This window comes from Thunnus thynnus, chromosome 13, assembly GCF_963924715.1.
Source record: "Thunnus thynnus chromosome 13, fThuThy2.1, whole genome shotgun sequence".
Lineage (NCBI taxonomy): Eukaryota > Metazoa > Chordata > Actinopteri > Scombriformes > Scombridae > Thunnus > Thunnus thynnus.
In genome coordinates this window covers 19,413,349-19,440,225 of record NC_089529.1, presented here as the reverse complement: position 1 = coordinate 19,440,225, position 26,877 = coordinate 19,413,349, and the positions used below count along the sequence as shown (strand labels likewise).

The 26,877-nt window shown below is 37.8% G+C and overlaps 1 protein-coding gene and 1 long non-coding RNA gene across 3 annotated transcripts in view; one reads left to right on the top strand and one right to left on the bottom strand.

Moving 5' to 3' along the window:
- gabra1 (gamma-aminobutyric acid type A receptor subunit alpha1) overlaps positions 1-15,633 on the top strand; it is a 32,402-nt gene extending 16,769 nt beyond the window's left edge. For both annotated transcript variants that reach the window (XM_067608509.1, XM_067608511.1), the window contains exons 9-10: positions 10,604-10,806; positions 11,462-15,633. In XM_067608509.1, coding sequence (XP_067464610.1) covers positions 10,604-10,806; positions 11,462-11,782 — 524 coding nt within the window. In that variant the 3' untranslated portion in view covers positions 11,783-15,633. The remainder of the gene's footprint in view (positions 1-10,603; positions 10,807-11,461) is intronic.
- LOC137195853 (uncharacterized) overlaps positions 1-26,877 on the bottom strand; it is a 198,116-nt gene that overhangs the window by 45,880 nt on the left and 125,359 nt on the right. The window lies entirely within an intron of this gene.

The window sequence follows — 26,877 nt, the reverse complement described above, 5'->3', positions numbered from 1 at the left end:
AGCTGCGCTTGTAAATTGTGCTTTGTACATTCAATGAGTATGATGTGTTTTGAGGCAGGCAGCTGAAGGCTTGACAGGAGCAGTTTCAGAATGCCGATAAACACTGGATGTACTGCAGGCCCCTTTTTGACGCGCTTGTAATTTTACATGTCTGTATCGTGGCTGAATAAGCGCCCGAGTCACTTTTACATAAAAGTCATGACAGCAATCTTACTAGGTCACGCTAGTAACATTTCTGTAACATTTGCAACACGGCACTGAATGCAGTCACATTAAAGTAAAGGCTACAACAGCACAAGGTTAAGTAAAAAAGAGAGATATTACTGTAAATGCATGTCTTGTTCTTTCTTATTAAGAGTACTGTAATACATGTATCAGTTAGTTTATCATCTCTTAGGTATCAAGAAAATAAAATTGGTTTAACAAACCACAAAATTGTGAATGAGCCAAAACTCAACCATACAACCAAAAGGATAATCAGACCAGCGCTGCCCCCTTATATTTTTGATTTTCATTTACCTCCAATTGCACATGTGAACGAATGAATATTCAGCAAAATGTTTTATATATAATATCTGGGAAAATAGGAATTATTGAGACTCCCAGCTTCACGTCTTGCCATTCCTTGTGCACTGCAAAAAATCATAAAGTAGGCTGCAGAATTCTCTAATAAATGATTGATTTGATTTAAATAAAAAATTATTCAGGGTGCAAATCAGGGACAAGCATCACTCATGCCCATGGCGGTCACTGATTATGATTTTAAAGACAAAATATTTAAATCCATCCATCACTGATGCGGTATGTGAGCGAACAGAAAAAAACTCTCCCCACTCATATCATGACTTTAAAATTAATTGCTGTTTGTACCACCACTCCCTCTCACTCACCAGGTGCCAAATATCACGCAAGCTTTGTCTCTTTCTGTTAATGTCCTGTCATGTCTGAATAAAGCTGTAAGGAACATTTACATAAAAATTACAAAAAAGCCATTACCTAAACAGATACACGGATGAAGCCAGTAATGTTACATATCCCTTGTCTGAAAAGGGATCTAGGAATACAAAACCCCCAAATCATTAAAATAAAATACAATGTTTATATTCAATTATTTACTAATTATTCATATTTACTGTGGGAGGAATGACTATACTGCATGAATACAGTCATTCCTCCCGATACACAACTTGGTTTCCCTTTATTTTCATTTTAGAGCAGAATCACAATGTATCAAACAGTGCACCAATGCTAAGAATAAATAAACAACTATCGTAATACTATATTTGCTCTCTTATTACTACAGACATGATCAGGTTTATGTTTCCAACACAGATGTCCAAAGCTGACACATAAACCCCATTAACTTGAGCAAAGGCAGCATTGAAAACATTGTTTAAATTACATTATGTGACTATGAAGCACAGCCTCTGCACTAAATCTTTTTTCCTAAAGCCTGCCCTGTAGATGAATAGGCAATTTAAAAACACAGCAGTGGGTAGAGTTATCTTATTTATCACTGTGCCGATTAAGAGGCTGATTAGTTTATAGCCAGTTTGGTGTAGTGGAAAACTGTTGGCGATTTATTTGCAGTTCAGATGAAAACCAAAAGGAAACAGGCACTGATAGTGCTGATATGGTGCTCTCTCTTACCCACCCCACCCCCGCCCCCTCTCTCTCTCTAAGCTGTCAGGGACAGCAGCGCTCAGAAGATTAGCTCACTTTCTTCTCTCCTCTTTAAGAACGATTGGCTGGATATTTATTGGTTCTCCCAAGACGCTGTTTAATGTATCTGCTCATTAAGCAATAACACCTAGTGTGTATGTGGGTGTGTGTATTGTAGTTTGGTTGTGTATGTACACAAGTGTGAGCGTGTGTCAATGTATGTGTTTCTTCGCTATATGTGCACATGTTGGTTGTGTGCCAGTGGGTGCTCATAAATTCATGAATACTAGCTGACAACACTGTATGTGTGAGTGTGTGTGTGTGTGTGTGTGTGTCACAATTCTCACAGCTGTGGTGATGGCACAGTCATTTAACTCACCTGCCAGTCAATATGTCAATTTATCTTTTCATTTATGTAAATCAGAGGTGACGTAATGATGCTAGAGGTAATGTGTTTCTGAGTCAGACCCCCCCTAAGGCTTCAGTTATTGATAAGGCATGAATAAATGAGTAGCCGCTGCACAGTGGAGATGATGATAGACATCCAACAAAGACAGGTTCGCTCCTGGGACTGGTTTAGGGAATATGAAGAGTTGTTTGACAACAACAATCATGCTCACTCATCAACAGTATTTACAACTTACACGAGACTGGTACGCTCATTAATTTATTAGTATAAGATCCAACTGATGATCTATATGTTCCTATACAGTAAGTGAGCATATAAACTACAACTAAAATGATCTGTGATATACATGAGAGCTACTACATCTTCTAAAAATTACATTTATTACATTTTTATTTGCATTATTTCTATTATGGCAATATGATTTTTTTTATATCAAAAATGACATCCAAATGCTATTTATTATCAGCATAATGAGGAAACATGTATATTGAACATGTCTTCAAACTGTTCAGTGCCAATGCAAAATGTTCATCTGCAAAACATTCACTGTCAGTGTATTTCATCTGTTTCCCCTACAATATTAATTACAGGCAAAAACATCTTATGGTTATGTTTAGTGCAGCATAAGCATGTAAGACTGTCTTGATCGAAAAAAAAACGTTGCCAGTGAACGGAGTCCAGAAACATCTTTGTATCTTTGCTGCTAATGTGTGACAATTATTGTCTCTACTTTGCTCAGGTGTAGTTGTGTATTCTGATGGAGAGTTTGTAGCACATTAACAACAAAAATTGCAAAGCCCTCTTTTGACTAGGTATACGATTTGAATCACATTTAAAGGATTGTGTATTCTTTGAGTGAGCAGGCGTCCCACTTCACTATGTCCTTTTGACCTCATCCCACATTTTGGTTGTCATGTTAGATTGGTTGCATACTCAGTCAAAACATTGTCAGAAGCTAATCTCTGCCTGCAACCAGTGAGCATGAGAGTAGAGAGAGGGAGAGAGAGAGAGAGAGAGAGAGCACAGCCATTGTTTCTGAAGGCTCACTCTCCTCCACAGAGATTTGTCTGGGGCTTGGCTGTGATCCAATGGCTGAGCAGTACGTTTTACTCACCGGTTTGAGAATGGTCAGATTAGCTGAAGCCCGTCATTCAAGGGTTGTCAATCAAGTGTTGAAGTTAGTACTACCAGTCAGCAACAGAGCAAATAAAATGTCAGAAAGATAAAAATAAAACTGTGAAAGATCACTTCTAATCTGACACCTCCCTAGAAAAATGAGGAAATCAAACAATTAAAGAGAAACTGTCGGACAGCAGAAAGAAGACAGAGAAAGAATAAATGAATGGTCAATTATCAAATTTTCCGTGAACAGCTGAAATTTACAATAAGGCTATAAAACATGCAAGACAAGCACAGTTCTCACAATTGATAACCGACATCCCGAATAACCCCAAAATCTTCTTTTCAACCATTGACCATTTAATTAATCCTGTTTTTATGGAGTCTAGCAGTATGTCCACCAACTTGAAATGTGAAGAATTTGCAGTCCACTTCATAGATAAAATAGACACCATTTGATCAAATTTATGTTAATGTCAGCCTATGAATCTTAATACCCCAGAACCTTTGTTTTTATGTGAGGAGGTTCAATTTTAGGTCCTACACTTTTTAGCCTCTACATGCTGCCACTTGGAAACGTCATCAGGAGGCATGGCATAAATTTCCATAGCTATACTGATGACACACGGTTTTACATTGCGGTGTCTCCTGATGACTCAGGGCCAATAGATGCCCTTCTTAACTGTATTTTAGATATCAAGTTATGGATGGCTAAGAAATTTCTACAGCTCAACCAGGACAAAACTAAAGTCTTGGTTATTGTTACTGAAGCTTAGAGAGACAAACTATATGCAAAACTGCAAGTACTGGCATTAAAGGTAGAGTCAGTCATTCTGGAGAAAGATTGTTGATATTTGTACTAAACACCCAAACACATACACGCCTCCTTTCATGCTCCTTCAGAAGCTACGCACCCCAAATTCATGGACACGCATAGCCAAGGCACTGACCAAAAGAGAAATATGGTGGAATCCAGAGTGTCAGCTGTAGCATCACTTCTGTTCCTCTCACACTTTATCACAAGCGGACAAAAAAAAGAAATCGCCTCATGTGAGCACAACAGTCCATCCCTACTCTTTGCCTCTCTGCGACCTCATCACTTCTCACTTGACCTGTGTTCTGCGTGTCTGTCCACAGAAGCAGCCATCTGTCAGCTGCAGCTCCTGGAGAGCTGAGAGGACAGTGGCCGGACAAACCTGGCCTTCACCAGGGTGACTGACAGCAGAAATTTACTGAACCAAAATAATTTGCATGTCAGCTCCACGGGAACAAATCGCCAGTGTTTGTATTTATTGATTAATTGATTAAATTAATAAGTTCAAAACACATATACAGCGCGATATTTGTGTGATTTAAACAGTTGCCTACTCAGATTACTCTTCACTAAACATGACAGAAACAGACTCAGAATGTAAAAAAAAACAGGCGGGGTCTCTGTGAGACTGTCTCTGATTCAGTGTGTATTGATACATTTAATAAAATGGAAGCATTTCTGTTGCGTGAGAAAACACTTTCCATGTGAATTGGCCACTGCCTCTCTCAGTCCAGTTTGCCAGCTCTCCCCCAACATTCATCCCATGCTGGGACGGGAGAATGTCATGTCCGCACACAGACAGCTGCTCTTAGGACTTCCCCCTGTCCTGTGCACGAGCATGAATGTCCCCTGCTGATTGGCTGGAATAGTGTTGTGTGGCTCACTCTGAACCACTATGTTTACATGCCCATTTACAAGAGCCAGTGCTGTATACGGACACCGGATTTTTTTTTCAGCGCACACAGAGAAGAGACAGCTAGTGGACCGTGAGGAGATATTCACTGAATTTGACAAAAAGTGTATTGGATTAGAATCGCTGACCCCACCTTTAAACCCCTGTCAACAAGTAAAAAATGCTAGGAGTTATCTTTGATTCAGATCTTAGTTTTGAACCTCACATTAGAAAACATAACTAAGAATGAATTTTATCATTTGAAGAACCGTACATGTGTTGACTAGGACCAGAAAGAGTGCACACATTACACCAATTTTAAAGTCTCTGCAGTGACTACCTGTCTGCTTCAGAATTGATTTTAAGATCATTTTATTGGTTTATAAAGCTCTTAATGGTCTTGGTCCTACCTATTAATCAGATTTGCTTTTAGCCTATGAACCCTCAGGTCTTCTGTTTGTGGCCTTTTAATTACCTTATGTCAGAACAAAAACCCACAGTGAGGCATCCTTTTATTACTATGATCCATGTCTCTGGAACAGCCTTCCTGAAGACCTGAGGGCAGCAGAGAATGTTGATATTTTTTGAAGCAAATTCAAGAGCAACTTTTCAGTCTGGCTTTGAATTGAATTTTATTTATTTGTCTATTTGTTTAAGTATTTTAGTCTGTTTTACTTCTCGGGAAATCCTTTTATTTTATTCTTTATTTTCTGGATTGTTTTATTTTTGGTTTTACTTACATCAATACTTATCCTCTCTTTGTTTGGAGTTTTTATTCATTTATTTATTTATTTATTTCATACCTCACTTTTCCATTATTACCTTATTTTGCTATTTTGAGTTTTTATTTATTTTTGATCCTGCCTCTGGTGTTCCCTCATTGCAAATTGATGAGATTTATGATAGCGTTTCCTCAGTTCCTGTTTTTATTGAGTGCTGGTAGCTAGTGAGTGATTGATTACAAAGTCATTTATCGCTTTGTGTGTAGTTATTGTTTTATTGTGTGAAGCACTTTGTGTTACATTTTGTTTGCATGAAAAGTGCTATATAAATAAAGTCTGACTAATTGATTGATAAATATTAATAAAAAATAATACACAATTACTTTGCACTTTATGCTGAAAAATTATTTGACCTTAAGGGACAAAGTTGAGTTTAAAAAGCCAATTTATTTTTTGTCATGCCAGGAGCAATTTATTTTCTAATCTCCAGCTTCTTACAGGCAGTCAAGCACTAAAAGTCTATCAGACAGATTAGACTGAGAGACCTTAACTCTGAATTCTATAAGTTTACCTTGTTGTATCAGAAACTGATCAAATAAGTGGACATTATCTGCTCCGCATTTTCCAAAAATGCCCATTTGGACTGTTTGCCTGTGTGCAGTCAAACCTTTTCTTGCCTGAGGCAGCAGTGATAGCTCTTCCACCTTGAAATAGTCCGTCTTGCCTTGTCATTCATCACCTTAAATCTCTAACTTAGTTTCCTCCAATTTGCTTTCTTGCACCATCTTTCTTTATATCTTGACATTTTTTTTTCTACATTTCGATATTGCCCTGTTCCCTGTGTGTGTGTGTGTGTGTGTGTGTCTGTCTGTCTGCAAACAGAAGCAAAAACCTTATTAGAAGATCATATAAATCAAGTGTCAGTGCTTGTGCACACTGAGCTAAATTGAGTGGAAGGGACTCTCAAGAATTGAGTTACACCACTATTAATCCAGTTAGAACTTTCCAGATCAGTGACTTTGTTCATTAACAGCCTTCAAAGCCTCAAGTCTATTAGTTACAACATGTCAAATGGAGTCATTTAAAACCAGCTCTGGAGTCATGTTCTAATGAATCAACTTGCTAGTGTTCTAAATGATTCCTAAATAGGGCTATAACTAAACAGAAACACTTGCTGGACGTTGAAAATGCATACCTGCTCACCTTGTTAGCACAGTTACACACAAACACCTTTACACATGCAGATGATGGTAAACAAAGACACACATGCAACCCTCAAACACATTAGTGCATGCAAGCAACAATGCAACGCTTTATGACGGTAAAAGTCATGCATTGTTCCAATTTTTTACACCAAATGTTCTTATTTTTTTTCTTTTCATTTTCTCTTGTGGTAGTAAGACATTGGAGGAGTTGGAAGACTTGTTTCCATGACAACAGAGCTTGTCAAACACAGTAAAGTATATATGATTCCAAGCATCGGGGCGTTTTTGTGAGGACTTGTGTAATACCCAGTGGTGCTGCCTTTATCCTCCCCCACAAAAGTAACTGATTTACTGGCAAACAAACTACCTGACAGATTGACAAGACTCTGTTGCCACCCACCGTTCTATCCACCATCCCTTACCTGCCTTCATCCCTTCCAACCATTGTACCCCATGTATCTCCAGATATGCATATAGGCCTTCATCCTCCTCCAATGAATGTATTATGATTATGCAGTTGTTACCCGTAACCACAACTGTCCCTTTGAACACTTATTCATCTCCCTTCCCTCCATCTTGAGGAAAGGATGTGAGGTGCCACTCTTTTGTGCTCCAGCTCCAGCTGAGGGGCTGTACATGATTGCTGGCTAAATCACTTTGCACTGGCTGTTCTCCAGTGGAGAATGTTCTGGCACCCACCTCATAAGCATAAGTGACACCTTAGTGCTAGAGTCATACACCGCTGGGAACCTCAAGACACTGTTCTTAACTTGTTATAGTTTTTAACTGTGACACCAAGCTGGTGTTTCCAGTCAAATTACACCTGAATGTGACGCACTGTATGTATTCATTCTACACCTTATTTTTGCATGCAACAGTGAGATGTTGCATGGAGGATAACTTAAGTCTTTTGACTTTTGATTGGAGCCTCATCTCGTTCTTTTAGCATTCACTTTTTTATTTATCATGACAGTGTTTCCCTAATCTTAACCAAGTGCTTATACTGTAATTGCCTAAACATCAGCACCTTAATTATGCTGAACTTGCCTTCAGCAGATATTTCAAGGAAAACAAAGGGTCACAACAATAACAAAATGTGTTTTTTTCCTGCATCGATTTTTGCTCATGTGCGGTCCAGCACATGTCCAGCACCATGTACATATTTTATATTCCCTTAGGGAAAACAAATAACAAATGTGGCAGGTGAACATTTGCACCAACATTTAAAATGAATGTTTTGTGGACTTGTCCTTAAAAGTGCAGCACAGGCTCCACAAAAACATTTTTCGCATATACAAATTAGCTGTATATGAACATAATTGAGTTGGAAGGTTGTGAAAACCTGGTAAAAAAAATTAAGATTTTCATATCTCCTACTGCCATGCATTCCCACAAAGCATTCAATTTCCCTACTTAGCAGTGGGTACAGTGCATAACGTGGTCATGTGTGGATTTATGACATCACACAACTGTATTAATACACTTAGTATAAAGATGGCTTTCATATTGTACATCTCAGTGTCTGTGTTTAACTGTAGGTAGTTTTTTTTTTTTTTTTTTTTTTTTTCCTTCAAATTGTCAAGTGCAATCACACCATGTGTGACAATTAGGCAGGAGTTACTGTTGATTATTCATGTATGTCCAATTCAACAAATTACTTATCTGGGACATTTGATGAAAGAACATGCAATATATTCCTCAGAAATAACAATAATTTACAGCAAAATAAATAACGTTGACCCACTTATTTGTTATTCCCTTTCAAGTCATAATTAAGATGAGAAATGTATGACCACGCACCCTGTGTACCTACGATGCAGATCCAGTAAATCCATCAGAGGTGTCTTGTTCAGTTATGGCTAATGACCAATCATTTATTTGGCTCTGACTAATGAGAACATAATAATCATCCTTTATGCTTCATGTCACAGCACCAAGTCAGCAATGCCAAAAGCAAGAGAAAGGCGAGTGGGAGAATGAGGAGTTTGTGATTCATCACTTAGCACTTCATCAGAATTGAGGAGGAAGAAGAAGAAGAATTCATAATTCTGAGGGGAAAGAGTAACATTGCAGGACACATGTAATAACTCAGTACCAGCTGCTTTTGCATCTCAGAGGGCATGGACAAAATAACAGGAACACTGTACAATATGATGCAATCCAATCCAAATACTAAATGTATGAAGGTTAATGTATATAAATAGCCATTGTTGCTATAGAATGTGTCAGAAAGGTGTTGAGTAAACAAAATAGTCATTTTTGAAGCTTTGGTTTGATGATTTTACCAAGAAAATATTCTATCATTATTCTTTAGTCACCTTGTGGCCACCATTCCCTCTTACTAATGCAGGTCTCCTTTCTTTTACATATTAACTAAATATTCAATATTAAATATCATTATATATATATTATTAAATATTTTTGTAACTGCAATAGCCTTTAAAAATTGTGAGTCATATAAAGTTAAAAACCAGTTAACAGCATTTAGCAGCTTTATCAGAGGTACTTTATTTTCATTTGTGTGTTTTGAAGTCAACATAAAGCAACTGCCGAGGTACAAAGAGGCTGGAGAGTCGCTGCATGGATTTGATAATACATTAGTTTCAAACACACTGAAGTGACTATGAAGTGGAAAAAAAAGTATTAAACATCATAACAATATATACCAAACAAAATAAAATTACATTGGCAAAGAGGAACAGATGCTTAACTTGCCGGAAGACAAATTGCAACCCTATAACCCACCATTGCTGTTCCTGTTATTTGCTCTACCCCACATGGCCTTATTTTCTCATATTTTAATCAAAAGATTTTCTTTGACTTTCCTAAGGATTAGTCTGAGAGTTAGTCAGTCAATGATGGTTTTACATTTTCTTTTAAACATGTGTGTCTTTGTGTGTGCACATGTGTGTTTGTACAAAAACATGTCTCTCTACATACAGCATGTGTGTGGGAGGGTCCTCTCTGCATCTTTTATAATTCCTGTACAAGCCAGCTGTTCTACAGCTCCCCTCATGATAGCCCAGGCTGAATCAGTGGATTGTTTGCTGCTTGGGCTGATGTTATTTGGTGTGTAAACATCTGCAGTAGCCTGTTCTGTGATGAGCACTGCATCATTAGATATACCCTGACCCAGTTCCTCTCGTTCTCTGTACGGATTCTCATCTGAGCTTTCAGTGATTTTTCGAGGGCTGACATGCATGTTACATGTTTTTCATTGTTAATTTTATTGTAACTGCTTTTGCGTTGGTGTGCACGTCAAATTTAGGGAGAAAACCTATTTTTCTTGCATACTGTTAGTCAGCAGCAGTATCCCTGAGGTCAACTGCATCTTCTAGCTGCATCTGTGTAGATCTCTACCTTTTTGAGTCTATTAAAAGAACAAGCTGCAAGACTGTATCAGCTGCTCAGATAGATCAATGTGAATGAACTGATCGCTTATTTAATATATATGTATATAAAAAAAAATAACTTTCCATGTTGTGTCCCTATATGATGACATCTTTAAATTGCTCCATATCAGCAAATATAGTCCATATATAGAATGCAATGGTCATGACTCACAATTTTCTAATATATGAAATTCATGAAGGAGGTACTTTATTTTTTATTTTATAGAGTGTTTCACTCTTCTTTTTTGATATAATTAATAATATCAATATACTTCAAATATTTTCTTTTCATATATTTATGTTACACAAATGAGTAATGATAGCAACTGAATGATCTGATATTTGATTAGATGTCACATCTCGATCTTGTCTGTGTGTCTCCCTACAGGAGTGACTACTGTCCTGACCATGACCACACTCAGTATCAGCGCCAGGAACTCTCTCCCTAAAGTGGCCTACGCCACCGCTATGGACTGGTTCATTGCTGTCTGCTATGCCTTTGTCTTCTCTGCCCTCATTGAGTTTGCCACAGTAAACTACTTCACCAAGAGGGGATATGCCTGGGATGGAAAAAGTGTGGTGCCAGAGAAGGTATTTGAAGCCTGTCTTAAATTAGTTATGCTCCTAAGGAGTCCCTGCATTAATAGAACAATAGAGAAAATAGACAAAAGCTTTGACCTAATACAGTTTTTGAGGTGACAATATGGCACATGAAACATAAACGATCCCCATTTCATCAATCTCTTGTTTTAAAGAATCATACATTTTTGTACAAGGGCAGTTAGTACATAACTGTTGAGAGAGCAGAACCAGGCAGGGAACATTTAGTTGTTGTTGCCAGCTCATCTCATAGAAAATTCAATTTGTGTAACATGACATGAACATTAATAGTTTAGTGTTCATCTTGTGCTTTCTGCTCCACTTGTCTCTATGTTGCAGTTAGCAGCATGGTATTCTGCAATCTCCAGCTGTTTTTGAAAAAAAAATAGAGACTAATATTACTTCATGGATAGCTGAATTTAACAGGAATAACTGTCAGGAATTCATATTTTTCAACTCAATATTCTTAATTTTACTGAATATTCACAAGGCGGTCACATTCACATCAGTGACTGTGTAAAAGATATAAAATGTATCTTTAAACAAGCATTGTTCACAGTAATGAATGTCACAGTCCAAGCGCTGATGATGTCCGTAACCTGAACTCTGTATCCTTTTTTTTACTTTCCCCAACAACCAAAAACAGCAAAAGAAGAAGAAGGAGTCACTTCTGAAGAAGAACAACACTACAGCTTACCCAGCCGCCACTGCTACAGCCTTTGCCCCCAATATTGCCAGGGACCCTGGATTGGCCACTATTGCCAAAAGCGCCCCACCACCCCCAACTGAGCCCAAGGAGGAGCCAAAGCCCAAGCCTCCAGAGGCCAAGAAGACCTTTAACAGCGTGAGCAAGATAGACAGGATTGCCAGAATAGCCTTCCCTCTGCTCTTTGGAACCTTTAACTTGGTCTACTGGGCAACCTACTTGAATAAGAAGCCCAAATTGCAGGGGATCAATCCACACTAATCCATGTTTCATTCCTTTTAAATTATATCTGTAATTATTTCTTTTTCTTTCTTATTCCTCCAAAAAAAAAAAAAAAGGTGTTTATTTTCAGACAAACATGGTGTCCATGCTGGTTTGAATTCCCTGTTGTTGCATTGCTTCTATGTTTACCTAAATTTTGAAGATTTTGAAAAAACAAAATAGAGAAAAAAAGAATGATAACGATACAGACTTTTGAAAGGGTGTTCAGGTCTGGGAGGATGCTACTAAGAAAATGCTACTATAAATACAGTATATAGCCAAGAGAATGCTATTCTACAACTGCACATAGCCCAAACTTGTTAGGGGCTTTTGTTTCTATGTTTGTTTTCTTATTTTATTTATTTATTTTTTTTTCTATTTTATTTAAACATGAAATCACAGACATGGTAAAAAAGGCACTTGTGTATATGCATGGGCAGGGCATCTTATTATTTATGTTTGTTTATTCAAAATACGGATCAACATTGACTGATGGCTTAGTTTATTTGTTATCAGCGGTGAAATGCTACGCTCAGTCTCTGTCAAAATATCTTCCATTCTCTGTAGATGTTTTATCAGATTAATTATGTCATTCTTCAAAATATGTTAGGGTTTCTGCAATAGCAATAAAACACGTCTCAGTGGACACACCGTTTATTTAGGGATCAAGAAAAAAAAATACAAAAAATTTCAGTCATCTCTGTGCTCAACATTGAAAATAATGTTAATTTCCTTTCACAGCATTGTAAATATTATCAAGTGTTAGAGATGTCAATATTATGTTTAAGCTTTGCAAAGTGTAACTAAAGGGTATGTTTATTGAATACATGGAAAAGTATTTTTTTTTATTTAATTTATTTTTGTTTCTGTTTCTGATACTTTCTACAAAAAAAAAAAGAGTATATACTGGTCAAATTCACGCTTAAGTGACTGTTTCCTGCCAAGTTAGCGTTCCATTCAAAGCTGCTTTCACACTGAAGTAAAATATTATTCAACTGTGTGTTTGTGTACACACTGACGACAACAACAGCAACAACAACATCAACGGTGTAAACTGATATTGGATAGTCATGAGTAAGAATGTAAAAATCATCAAATTGAATCCTGGATTACATTTTACATTTAGAATTAAACACTCATTATTTACCTTTTTTGTTTGTTTTGTTTTTGGGTTTTTTGATTATTTATGGTGGGGCCTCGTCTGCCAAAATGCCATTTATAGCAAAGTAAAGTTAGCTTCACCTAAAGAGGGATGGGGCACATTGAGAAGGAGGAGAAGTGCCTTTTCCGTTTGCAGAGTCGGAGCTGTGATGGCTACTACTTTGTTGATTGATGGCGCGTCTGTATATTCCATCCCACTGTGTCCCCTAACCCTGTTTTGCCATAGTCTCCATCTCCCTTCAGTTGAAAATTGAGACATAACACTCAGAAAGTACCAGCTACACTGCCTTCAGTATCACATGCCCGTTTGGACTCATTTGTTGCTGCTTGTTGGTGAGCAACAGCGAGAGACAGGGACAGAGACAGAAAGAGACAAAAAGAGAAAGGAGACGTTGAGATGAAGTGGCATTGTAATCTTACTTTAGCCGGCGCTGTGTTTCGCACAGAGGACTTGTCTTGTAGTTCTACGATAGTGATGAAGATGAATATATTTTTGTAGCATGATGTCAATCCCTCTTCCGAGAAAAACCAACAGAAACTAACGCAAATGTGAAAAGAATGCTTTTGTTTTTGTCTTGAACATTGCTTGCTCCTTTTTTTTTTTTTTTTTTTCCTTTCAACTTCTAAAAACACACATTTTATTAGGGGGAAATGCTTCTTCTCTGATGTGGCACGTTACAGTTTCTGAACAGTCCATTTTAAATTATGTTAATGTAGCAATATTAATTAGCAAGGGCTTTTCTTAGGACCTGAACATGACACTCAGTCTGGGGGTGATTTCCATTGTAGCTTTACATTGACCCCTCCTACTTGTAGTTTCATCTGTATGCTGTACACGTAAATCTAGGAATTATTTAGATTTGGTCAAAGATATAACAGGCATTGTATTGTGTGTCCATCTTGGTTTGTGAAGCCTTTTGCCTCCCACTCTGACCTCGTTTCATAAAATCTCCACAGTTCTTGTCGGGGAGTGGGGGTGCATTGTATTGCATTATAGGCTCTGGGTGTGCTTTTTTTGAATATGTTTTACTGGGCACTGAACAGGCCGAAAGGCATGTGAGATCCCTGCAGACTTGTCTGTGTGTTTGTGCACTGGGGTGAAGATATCATGCTATCACCAGAGGGAATAGAAAGAGACATCGGTGGTTGTTGCTATTGTTATTATTTGCATTATCATTATGACCAATACTGAACCTATCCCCTAATGGCAGACTAATGTTCACAACCACTTAACCTACAAGCAGAGGGTCAAGGAACTGCAAAGTTCAGGATGAAGAGTTGTATAAAGATATCTGAATTCTAAACTACTGTATTTATGTTTATTATCATGAAGAAAATATATATATACATATGTAAAATACATAATGCATACAGTATTTGATTCTATTAATGAAGATATTAGCTAAGATGATGATGAATATTGTTTTGTATTATCAACCTATTGTTATGCATTTTGCACATTTAGAAGAACAATAACATTACATTTATGTAGTCAGCTTCGTGCTATGCAAGGACAGCTTTGAACCACATCATTGACCTTCTCTCCCGACCATTGTGTTTCAGATTTACAAGCTATTATAAAAATAAATAAATAAAAAAAAAAGCTTAGCTTTTATATCAGCTGCACACCCATTAGCTTTTTTATTAAACCATGGCTATACAGGGTGACATCAAAGAAAACAGCGGATTATCTCTTTTGTTTGCGCTTTGGATTTGTCAGTGGTTGAAGGGAAAATGGCTTTCATTGTGGATTGCACTTTTTCTCCAGAGACATGCAATAAAGTGATTGAACTGAAAAACCAGGAGCAAAACTGTAACAAGATCACCTTGTTATTAATAATATTTCTGTTCATTCCTCGAGCTTGTTTGTCATTACAAAAATGGAGGCAGGTGAAAATGTTATTTTGCTAAATGGATCATTTTGTTTATCTTTTGCTTTCCAAAGTTTAAAGATATTACAGGGAGTATCAGAAAGTTTTGACTTTCAAAGTAAAAGTGAATTTTGTAAACTTTTCTGATAGGAATATATTTAATAATCCCCTATCTTGTACTCCAAGCAGGATCAAACAAATGCTACACAGTAGACCTTTTTCAAATGCTTTTGAGCCAGGTCTGGTTTTGCTACATTTAATGCTCCAAGGAGAGAATGTGAAATATGAGGCACAGTGCAATCATGAGCTTCCAACTTTTACCTTCACACTCATATGCAGAGCATACATGTATATATCACATTTGTAGACACATCAGTCATTTATTTCATTATGTTTGATGCAAGGTCCATTGCAGTTCTCAGCAGCACTTGCTTTTCAACATTGAGTCTTTGGTTATTCCTAGATACCTATTGGAGTTTTTTCTTGTATTTTTATCAAGCAAAATATGTTCTGATTTTCACTGAAATGTAAAAAATAAACTAATTTTCTAAAGCACAAAAGTTGATTAGGATAAGAGTAATTAGAGAGGGACAGTATACATATGGACATCAACAAACACACACTTACAAAACGCACACAAACATCCACATGCAGTACACAGGAATGTGATGGTAGTTCAATGATACTGATACTGAAAGGGTTCTGATGGATGTAGATGAAATGGTGAACCTTCTGTAAATGTTTTCTTTTGGTTATGATATGGCCCTGTAGAATCTGATTCTCTGCATTAGTCTTTAAATAAAAAGAAAACAAATGAAAGTCGTGGCTATACCTCTGTCCTTGTGATGTGGATTACCAGACACGGACACTTTATGCAGTTTTTCAAGGCAATTACAAGGATTTATTAACTCATTGAAAACATAGGTATCTGTCAGAGCATTAAGTATGAGCTTCGAGTGCACTGTACATCATCAAGTAGTAAAAGTAGAGATCATAAAATGCGTCAGTTTATGAATGTGTGTCACTTTTGTGTTTACAGAAACCAGTATTTAATGTGACGTGTGAAAAGATGTCAAGATTTGCTGGAAAAGTCTCATTGGACGGATGAATACAAAAAAAAAGATGGAATTAATTAATAAATAAATCAGCTATGTTGACAGGCAACATAAAATATACAGAATGTAAAAGTCATTGACCATAAAATAGTGGTGTCATTTGGGACAAGAAAAGCCTGAAACATGCCAGGGCAGAGTTTATACACTACATCTTTCCCCGGGCCTGTATTAGTGACCTTAATATTCTACTAGTAAATGATTAAATTTCCACTCCATTTGACGGGATGTTACAAATGTTTTAAATTAGGTGTTTGGTATAATTTTTCAGTACAGTATCTCCACTCTTTCCGCATATGCTCATCCACCTGCCTAACATCCTATAATATCTAGGTGAGGAGAATCATTACAGGTGACACATAGTTTGTAATCTCTAGTTTAATAAAATGCATGAGTATAGTATATTCTCATAAATGTATAACAGTGTATGAAGCAACTCATGCAGGTCCATCACTTTTTTAAGTTTGCTAGGTGTTGGGTTTAATATTCTGCACGTCAGAGCCCTCGCCTCTGCAACAGGACAATTACCCTGACTTTGAACCCTAACTCAAACAACCCAACCCATAACCCTGCAGTATTTTCCCCATATTCCTAACTTTCCTAACTCCATATCCAATCTCATATTACTGTTTTTTTTTTTTTTTTTACTGTTAATCAGTGACATTGAAATTCACTATTAAAATACAATATAATATAATAAATACATATGGTAAATTTACTGCACTTATACAGCACCTTTCTAGTCTTCAAACCACTCAAAGTGCTTATACCCTTCAAGCCACATTCACCTATTCACACACACATTCATACGCTGGTGGCAGAGGCTGCCATGCAAGGTGCCAACCTGTGCATCAGTAAGAATTAATCATTCACACACACTGATGGCACAGCCATCGGGAGTAGTTTTGGATTAAGTATCTTGCCCAAGGACACTTTGATACATGGACTGGAGGAGCCTGGAATCGAACCGCCAACATTCTGATTAGTGGACGACCCACTCTACCTCTTGAGCCACAGCCGTCACTACTAATCTGTCTGTAGGTATTTATGTTATGGTTGAAACTAGCTTGAAGATCCAGGCATTACCTTGCAGTCCAACAGTTGCAAGCTCAAAATATTCAATCCAAAAAAGCACATTTATAAAAGCAAAGGTAGCTGTGGTAATTATTATCAGTGTGAGTTATAATAATTGGCTAATGCCTGTCTTCAAGTCACCAAGAAAAGGCCAGTCCAAACATCTCTCAACTGACATCTGTATTTTGTTCCCTATTGCTTTTCTTCTCACCCTTTCTCTTCTTCTCTTGCTGCCTCTGCTCTCAAGCCTCCACCTCATCCCTGTCTTCTCCCACCCTGCCACGAGATTTCAGGTGCAGGGGAACGTGCGCTTCTTCCTTAAAAGCATGTGAGCTGCCAAGCCCTGAGACTGTTATGTAATAAAGCTGCTTCTCGCTGGCAGAAGAGGAGCAGAGAGGAGAGGCTTTTTCTCTTTCTCTCTGCCTGGTTCTCCTCCTTCTCCTCTCTCTCTCTCTGTCTGTCACTTTTTCCCTCAGAGGCACAGATTTGGGGCTGATACATGGGGACATGTCCCACTCAGTCTTAGGCACAGAATGAATTGTACTCCAATTGTTTCTGCCTCAAATGCATATTCTGTTTTTTTTTTTTCTCTTAATCTGTGTTTTTAAACATGCATTTGAATTTCACAAAAGCATTGCGTGGATGGCTATTCTAACAAGTACAAACACTCCTTTCCCTTTTAAAATAGCATCATCCTTTCCTTAGTCTCTTGTTTCCTGACGAACTCCATTTAGAAGAGCATTAAACAGTCCATGAATCGTGTTTTTGCAGAAATAAAAGCAAATTCAACCAATTCCTACATTATACTAAGCAATAGTTGCACAGAAAAAGACAAAACAGAAACATGATTACCAGTGACCACCCTTCTTAAAGCAAAAGAATTCAATTCAGTATGAATGCTACGTGCTCAGATTAAAATAATTAAACATTACATTTAAGTTAATGTAAAAGGCACTTGGTAGGTTTCTCAGGCAATTTACACATGTCTCCAATCACATGTCTCACATGTTTACACATGTCTCCAATCCAGACAAAATCCAGTTTTAATACACTGTTGTTTACACTTAGCCAAATTTATGCATCTCTGGTTGCCTGATTACAAATCTGATCGCATCCATCTCTCACTTCTTTTGGGCTAGATGCAAATCTGAGTCCAGATGGTGGTGGTGTTTGGTGATGACTAAAAATGCCAGAACTAGCATAACCTGCTAAAAACAGTTTGGCTAGCAGGCTAACATCGCAAAACTTATTTCAGGACCTTGTGGGCTCCATTATCTAACACTGAAATAATGCATGGTGACTACCTTTACCATACTTTTAGTACATTGTGCTGGTAATACTTGTAACATGGTATTTTTACATTGTGGTACCACTTGAGTGGATCTACTTGGAGAGGATCTGCATATTTTTTCCACCAGTGGGATTTTGACATGTTTCAATCTGATCCTCTGAGGTGAACTTGTTCCAAAGCAGACTTGCCGTGCAGCACAAATTAAAATGGTGATTTACCGTAGTCAAAATTGAGCCAGCTTTGTAATATTGGCAAAAGCATACCAAGGCCAAAGGTAGCTGGGTAACCTAATAATCTCTGGTAAATTACTTTTGTTTTCTTGTAGACTATACTTGACACTGCTGCTTTGTTTTCCTTTGATTTTGATTGCTTGTGGTTAGGAGTTTAGTGTGTCATTTCCTTGGTGTATGTTAGGCATTTATTTTCAAGTTCATCTCTTCCCCCAAGAAGGAGTTTCATATTGCGTTTTGTATAGCGCATGCTTGAATTTACACTTGGCTTTGACAGTTAGTCTGTCAGTCGATCAGACGGCTGGTCGTCTTTCCACCACCTCGGTCCAGACAGAATGTCTCAATTATCAGATGGATCGCCATGAAATGTAGTATATATCTATGCTCCCCAGAGGATGAATCCTACTGACTTTGGTGATCCCCTGACTTTTTCTCTAGGGCGACCAGTGGGTTGATATTTTTATTTTTAATGAAATATCTTGACATTTATTGGATGGACTACTGTTAAATTTGATAGAGACATTCATGGTTCCCAGACGATGAATCCTACGACTTTAGATGATCCAATGACCTTTCCTCTAGTGCTACCATAACATTCACATTTGTCATTTTTTTGTGAAACGCCTTAACAATGCTAGCATGGCTATAGACTCTTGTTTGACTTTTATTAGATGTATGATCATATGCGACAATAGCAGATAAGTGGATTATGCTGTGTGATTATGCATTTTTATTTGTCTTTCTTCCCTTTTTTTGTTTCCTCTTCTCCCATTGGAATCCATTTTGACTGTTGTGAATCAGAGCTGAATATAGCTGATGATTTTTGCAAAGGAGCAAACTTCAAACTTTTCAGAGCTACTTTTCAAGCCTACAGGCAGTGAATGTTTGCTACTCGAGGGATACGTTTTTGGAATGTTATTGCAATTACAATTTTGTGGGCATCCTTTTTGAAAATGTTGCTGGTGGAAAGATGAAAATAAGTGCTACATTCAGCCTACTACTGTGCCCAGAGTATTTTACCATAAATTTGAGATTTCTCATGTTAATGGTAATGTTCTCCATCTGGATGATGGAGGCTACAGATCAGCCAAAAGTCACTCTGTCTTTCACACACATCAAAGGTACCTTGTGCCACATTCAATTCTCCAGGCTCTAAATTCCCAAGCAATAGCCACATCAGGGACTCACGTCTCCTGAGATTTCTATTAGTTCTCTCCCTGCTTGCTCATTTTTCCGTCCTTTTGCTTCAGCTTCTCAGTCTCTTCCATTGCCCGCTGTCTCTCTTTCCCCAATTACTCCTTTGGAAGACTCCACAGATTACTTGGCCAGGTATCAGGATCTGTGATTTGTTTTTCTCCCTCAGCTGAAATGAATAAATGAATACATAAACAGCAAGGAAAACGCAATTGAAGCAAAAGATAATTACTTTACGTTGTGCACCCACTGAAATTAAATGTTTCTGTTATAAAGGCGTTGTGCCCAAGGACAGCATTGTCTTGTTTGTTTTTTTGTTTGTTTGTTTTAAACACTATTTCCCATCTGTACACATGCTGAAAACATTTACATACAATAGAAAGTCCCAACCACCTAATACATTTTTTTGTTTTTTTCCATTAAAATTCAGTCATTTACTTTCTCCAACAGGGCTTAAGGAGTCAATATTGAATTGGACTTTTGAAGGCTTCTTGGATAGAATATACGATAAAATTTAAATGCCCAGTACATAACAGAAAAATGTTGTGAGCAGTAATGTGGGGTAGTATTATGACACAGAGTGCCAACCTTTTTATAGTGACTCTTTGAGACAGACTGGTATAAGCAGAAAGCCTAAGCAGTATTTGGTGTGTCTGTCCATGTGTTGTAACTTCACAGTGATGTAAAGTAACAAAGTACATCAACTCAAATACTGTACTAATGTAGAACTTTGAGATGCTGTACTTGAACTAACTTTTAGCTAAATTTTATGCTACATGCTGTATACCTCTAAATCACTGCATTGCAGATGTACTTTTTACTTTGCTTTAAAACATTGCTTTAACAGCTAGAGCTATGGAGTATAGCTACTTTATAATAATGATAATAAGTGAAACTCAAAGCGCTAAAAAGATAAAGATAAAAATGCATTGCTGTAGACTGAACCACCAAAGAATATGCAAAATAGTTAGAAGAACTCAACATTGTAAAAGTAGTTCTATAATCAGGAATAATAATATGATGTATAATAATATTTTGCTGCTTAGTGAGTACTTTTACATTACTACTTCACTACAATTTGCTATTACTATTGTACTTCCATTTGAGTACATTTTTGAATACAGGACTTTTACTTGTAATGGGGTATTTTTAAGTTGTGGTATTGCTAGTTTTACTTGAAATAGCATTTTCTTTCTTTTTTTACGCAACTTGGGGGCAGCCACACATGCTATAGTATAAACACATCACTGACATATTATCACCTCATAAAGTTGTTGGAAACATGTCACTGAACAATTTCCCATTTACAAATCCAGCAGATTGAGAGCAACATTAACATGAATTTTGAGCTGTTTTTGTGGCCACCTGGGAAATGTAACTATAATATTCACTCTCTTTTTAGCTCTGGTTTGGTCTCCACACTTCTTTTGGGAAATATCTGACTCTTTAGTTACAAAATACTTCATTATATTCACCAGCTAGTCAGTAATGTTGTCTGTCTACCATTTGATGATAGACAGGTTGTGTATGGTGGGTTTGGCAGAACATTTTCTCTAACAACATCTGCCTATTTTATCAGGGTCAGTGAGATTGTTAAAAGTCAACCAGAATAGTAAAGTTGTTGGCTGTAAAACCAGAACAATTTGCCAAAACATGCTAAAACACTCCATAGAGCTGAGAGTAACTACAGAGCAGAGTTGCGATTCCCTGTGGGTTCATCACAATGAGAGATTTCTTTCACATTAAAACTAGTCACTAGTTGATTCATTGTTAATATAAAAATTATGTTAAGCAAAGGGTTTGAATACTTCTTTTTATAATTCCTCTTTATAGTGCTTGTATTAAATACTGGGACACAAAGTACCCAAATGAATGTATTTCTGCATTGCTGCTGTGAGAATAATTTGCAATCACTGACTCTACTCCCCAAGCATGACAAACTCTTGGCTGATGTTACAATAAAAAAAAAGCTACATCACCAAGGAAAAGCAACAGTTCTACAATGTGAGAAGTGAAGTTATCACATCCATCAAACACTTGTGATTTGATTTCCTGTGCTGTGTTATCTGTTCATGATGTTCAACCCTAAACTGAACTCCAGAGTTGTGTTTTGTTCATTTCAGCCTCATTGGACGACGGAGCAATTTCCCTGAGGGGCTCTGTCGCGCTGCATGAGATTTCCACAAATTACCGAGACACAAAGCAACCCGATATGATGATAGCATCAACCTCAAATGTGCTTAGATGCAAATACTACAGAAAAAGAAGTCCCTCGTGGGGTATGTTACCATTTTCAGCCATAATATTGCACAGAACACAGAAAATGACTTGCTAAACTTGGCCCGGGCAGCTTGCCGAAGCAAAGCAATGCAGACTTTAGCCCACGAGCTGTTCTTTTTGCAATAAGGGTAATGTTAGTCATATAACATAACATTTGCAGAGCCACCACAGTGACAGGTTTATCTAAATGAGCTAGTCGTTAAAGTCTTGGTTGAACACTACAGAACACTGGGCATCAGCTAATGATGCTGGAAGTAGCCAAAGGCAAGACTCGTCAGTCCGGAGTAAAGACTGGGAGATAGTAGGGATAAGAATGGGACATACTCTCTAGGCCATTGTGATATCATCAGCATTTTGCCATTCCTCCCCCAGATCTCATTATAAGGTCTTCTTTTGTCTTCTCCTTTTCATCTTTAAATTTACTTTCTAGTCTAGAACAATGCCAGTACCTCATCTTCACAGTTTAGTTTTTTTCTGTTTGTTTCTTTCTCTCTCCTTGTCTCACCCGCTGTTTTGAAGCTGACATCCAGGGTCAGCCTGACCATTGATCTCCCATTCAACCATCCCATCAGTTTTGACTGCAATTGATGTTTTGTTGCTCTGCTCTCCAGAAGGAGGAGTGATCTTGTGCCAAGATTGAAATGAAGTACGGCAGAAAGAGAGCTTGAGTAACTAAAGGTGAACTGAGAGGCGAGAAAAAAGGAGCTATAGGCTTAGGGTGGGAGGAGAGGAGCATGCACAAGGGCATGTAAAATGATAGATTAAGGGAAAAGAGGAGATGATGAACAAGGATGAGTGAGGGTCCAGAGGCAGAAAAAGTCAGAGAAGGAAATAAGATGGAAAAGGAGGCGCAATAGGACGACAGAATAGAAGGCAAAGGGGGAGAAAAACAAGGGTAATTACAGAGAAGAGTGAAGTGGGAGAAGTTTGGGGTTTGTGGAGGGTGACAGTGATATGGGTGGAGGCGGTAGAGAGAAAGAAAAATACTCTAGGAAGGAAAAAAGATGACAATGAGTTGAGAGAAAGGGCAAAGAAAAACCCAGGAATGATCAGAGAGCAGAGATGTAGTAAAACATAAAGCCAATTATATAGTATCAAGTATGATACGTGTAAAACACATGAAAAACACTAGTTATTGTGAAAATATATTATAATTATTGTTGATGGTTTATCATGTTCTGTGTCTCTCTCTAATCAGATTTTAACTGTTTTCTTTCCCTTTCATGTCACCTTCCTTCACAGACTTCTTTCAGCTTTTTCTCCCAACCTCCTATTTCCTATTTTTTAGATGTTTGTATTGACACATCTGTTTCTTCCAAATCACAAACTACATCCTCCTCCTCCACCTCTAAATATGTATTCTGGACTTTAATAGGACAAAAGCTGCTTTGTCATCTTCAAAATTGCTTTCCTTTTCCGTGGGATACACATTCAATTTGTTTGTAGGGTTGCCTTATATAATGACAGTTACGTAACATAATTAAAAGTTGCTGTTTTACCATCATTGGATTACATTTGTGTGCTTTGCACTTGCCAGCCAAGCATCCTGAATGTAGAGAGGTCTTAAGCTTGTTGCAATCTGTGGTTATATTTAATACCAGACAACAGAGGGGTAATTTATTTGGCTTACATCACCAAATGCACCCTGTTCCATTAAATTGCAAGTGAGGGCTTTCATGTGGAATTAACTACTTTTCTGACTGCTTACAGAAACACTACCTCAACCACACCAGTTAATGAGAGTCACAGACACAGTGCATTATAGAGGCATATGGAGCCACTTGTAATGTTAGACCACTGCCCAATTAATTTTGCACTTATGAAACAATGGATCTTTTAACTTTAATAATGGCATTTAATAACTGCTGTGGTATGTAGGATCTTTGAAGATGCACCAATTGAATATCATTAAAGTTATGTGTATAACCTCTATTTGCAGTGCACTCTCTTCTTGTGTACAGCAGTGCTTGTGGATTCAGACACCATATCTGCAGCATACAATCCACTCTTTGTAGTAATAGCCTACAACTGGATTTATGTGGAACAAATTTTGACCCGTTTGCGGTTTTGAATTCTTTTATTCCAAACAATGGCCCTGGCTTCAGTTTTGCTGCAGTAAGCTAGTTGGCTACACAGTCAGTAAACACTGCCTAATTCTTGAAGGTCAAAGCATAAATACTCTTGCATCCAATGCGGACAATATGTTGCTTGGTTCAGTGCTGGGCTATTTAGAACAACTTTTTGTTTGGAAATGACTTTCTTTCTGGGTATTATTGAAATGTGTGTGCTGTCAGCTGTCTTGTATTACAGTAAGCTCCAGTGGGCATGTAGCCTACAGTATTGACCCCATGCAGCGACAGTACTGCACCTGTCACAGCCAGAAGGCCTGTTGAGCAGTAGACACATACACACACACACACATTTGCCCACAGGTAAGTATAAAGCTGACGAACTTAATAGATTTATAGCTTCCCCTTGGCCAGTTACATGGTGTGATTTCGTATCTATGATGAGTGTTTTCTGTGTAGGAGTGCCTGTGTGTGCATACAATGCTCATATGTGCTACATGCACATGTGTGAATGTACATGTGCTTGTGTGTGTCCCACCTAGAGTGTTTTTTCTCTCCTCTTCACCCCTATAAATCACAGTATAAACCCACATTTACCACGGTCAGCCCAAGCATCACCTGGTTATGGTTCTTCTTTGTCTTGTGCCCTGTTCAACCTGAGCACAGTTTCACCCTTCAGGGATTCAGAGGGGATCACTTGTGTTCATTCCTCTCTTGTAATATTATTTTACCCTCCCCTTCCTCTTTTTTTCCCTTTCTCTCGGTATGTTCCCATCCCTCCCAATTTTCCTTCTCTCTTCCAAGGCCTTCCGGATGTTCTTTGTCAAACCCAATAGTTGCAATGCATATCTCTAACAAGCTCTGCAGTTCAAAATGCTATGAAGCTCACTTCTGCTCAGCCACACATTGCCATTCAATCATATCTTGTTACCATGACATGCCCCTTCGAAACCGTCTACTCTGGGAGGAAAAATAGCCTCTTAAAGGGCACAGACTGTATCGAATTCAATCACAAGAGCATAGCATTTTTGTTTTTTTAATTTTCACTTCTTATCACAATTTCTTAGTCCAGATAATTGCACCATGGACTTTCAGAGAATGCTTTGCTGTGTTTCCCACTAGGGATTACCCTGCAAAACTGACTTCCTGAGAGTATGACACTGTGCCAGCTGTAACCTTAGTAAATGTATTGGCTTGTACAGGTACAAAATATAATTTGCTCTTGGGACCAGTCTCAAGAGCATAAATCAATAAATAACTTACAGGATAACATGGTGTGAGACCAAGGAAGCATAGTGGGAAACATTAATTGGATGTATAGTCAAGATACATCATGCTTTTGCAATGCAATTATGAGGAGAATCATTACAACAAAACCAGACATGTAGAGAAGATGCTTCTCCACATCTGTTGTTACATTTTCACATAATGTCACACAATGTCAAAACTCATCTTAACCAACCTGAACCTGTTTAGAGCCTTTTATCTTTAGATGTATGGTTTGGGTCTCAATCTGCTGCTCTGTGTATGGTAGGCAGCACATACTGCACTGTGCTGAACCATAAATCAAGCCGTGATAGACTGTGTACACTGAATCGACACATATCTCACATCACCTCCTGAGGGATGCATGGGATGCTAAAGCATCCATCAACAGTTAGCAGGGTTAAATGCAAACACTGGGGAAAGCAAATGGATCCTGATCAGACTGGAAGCAAATCGAAACATATGGGGCTGTCTTCCAGCGTACTGAATAACAGTTGTTGTTTCAAAGTATAGTCAAAAGATAATGTGCTGCAGGTTAAAAATTGCAGCTTCAAACCTTAGCTGTAATTCTTGCAGCAATTGTTCTGTTTGTCAGTGTGAATGGAAGCTTATCATACCAACAAGAATGCTACAAAAGCAGTTTGACCGTAAGGTCTACTGGTCAGGCAACCATAGCAGAGACCTGACAGAGCTAAATGTGAGAAATTAATTACTACAAAGCAGAACTGTTGACTGAAGAATGGGTTTCAAGGCAAGAGTGGGAGAACTGAAGGACTGCACATCAATACTGTTAAAGATCACATTTCAATTAATCATGAAACAGGTAGATCGTTCTCTTGTGTAAGTGATACTTAGTTGTCAGCAGAAGGAACTTTGTAATGGTTGTTGTTTGGCTCATATAACGTATATTTGTGTGATCATTTGTGTGTGTTGTGTCGTCATTTGTGTGTTTGACCATTAGCAATAATATCAAGCAATGTCTGCAGTTAGTCAGTGCAGGTTCTGCAGCTAGAAATAGTCATGCTACAAATAGTCAGTGTGCATCTCTGCCACTGGTGGTGACATTCTGTTGAATGTCACGGTTATGAAATGAAAGTTATATAGAGTCTGTTCCAGTGTTGTCATTTAACTGAAATGGAAATGTTAATGTTGTGATCCTAATGTATTATGTTGTGTTTTACACATTTGAAAATGCTTGGCTTAGCTTCTCACTGGATAAACAAGTGATTTGCTGAACTGTTACAGTATTTATTTTATGTATTTGACATTTTTTTCTTTTACAAATGAAGGTCCCCCTCAGCTCCCCCAGCCACATTTTTTTGATGCCACTACAGGTCTCAGCTGTGTAAAAACAATATCGCCACATCTTTGAATATAAAATATTCATTCAATCATTTTAATGGTCAACTTTCAAAGACCAAAAACACTTGAATCTCACACTTGAAGACTACCCGTCGAGTGTAAATGGAATGATGTACGATATTCAGTTCTGTAACTGCATTGGGCAAAACCACCAGGCTTAATAGAGAGCACTCAGACTTTGGTCT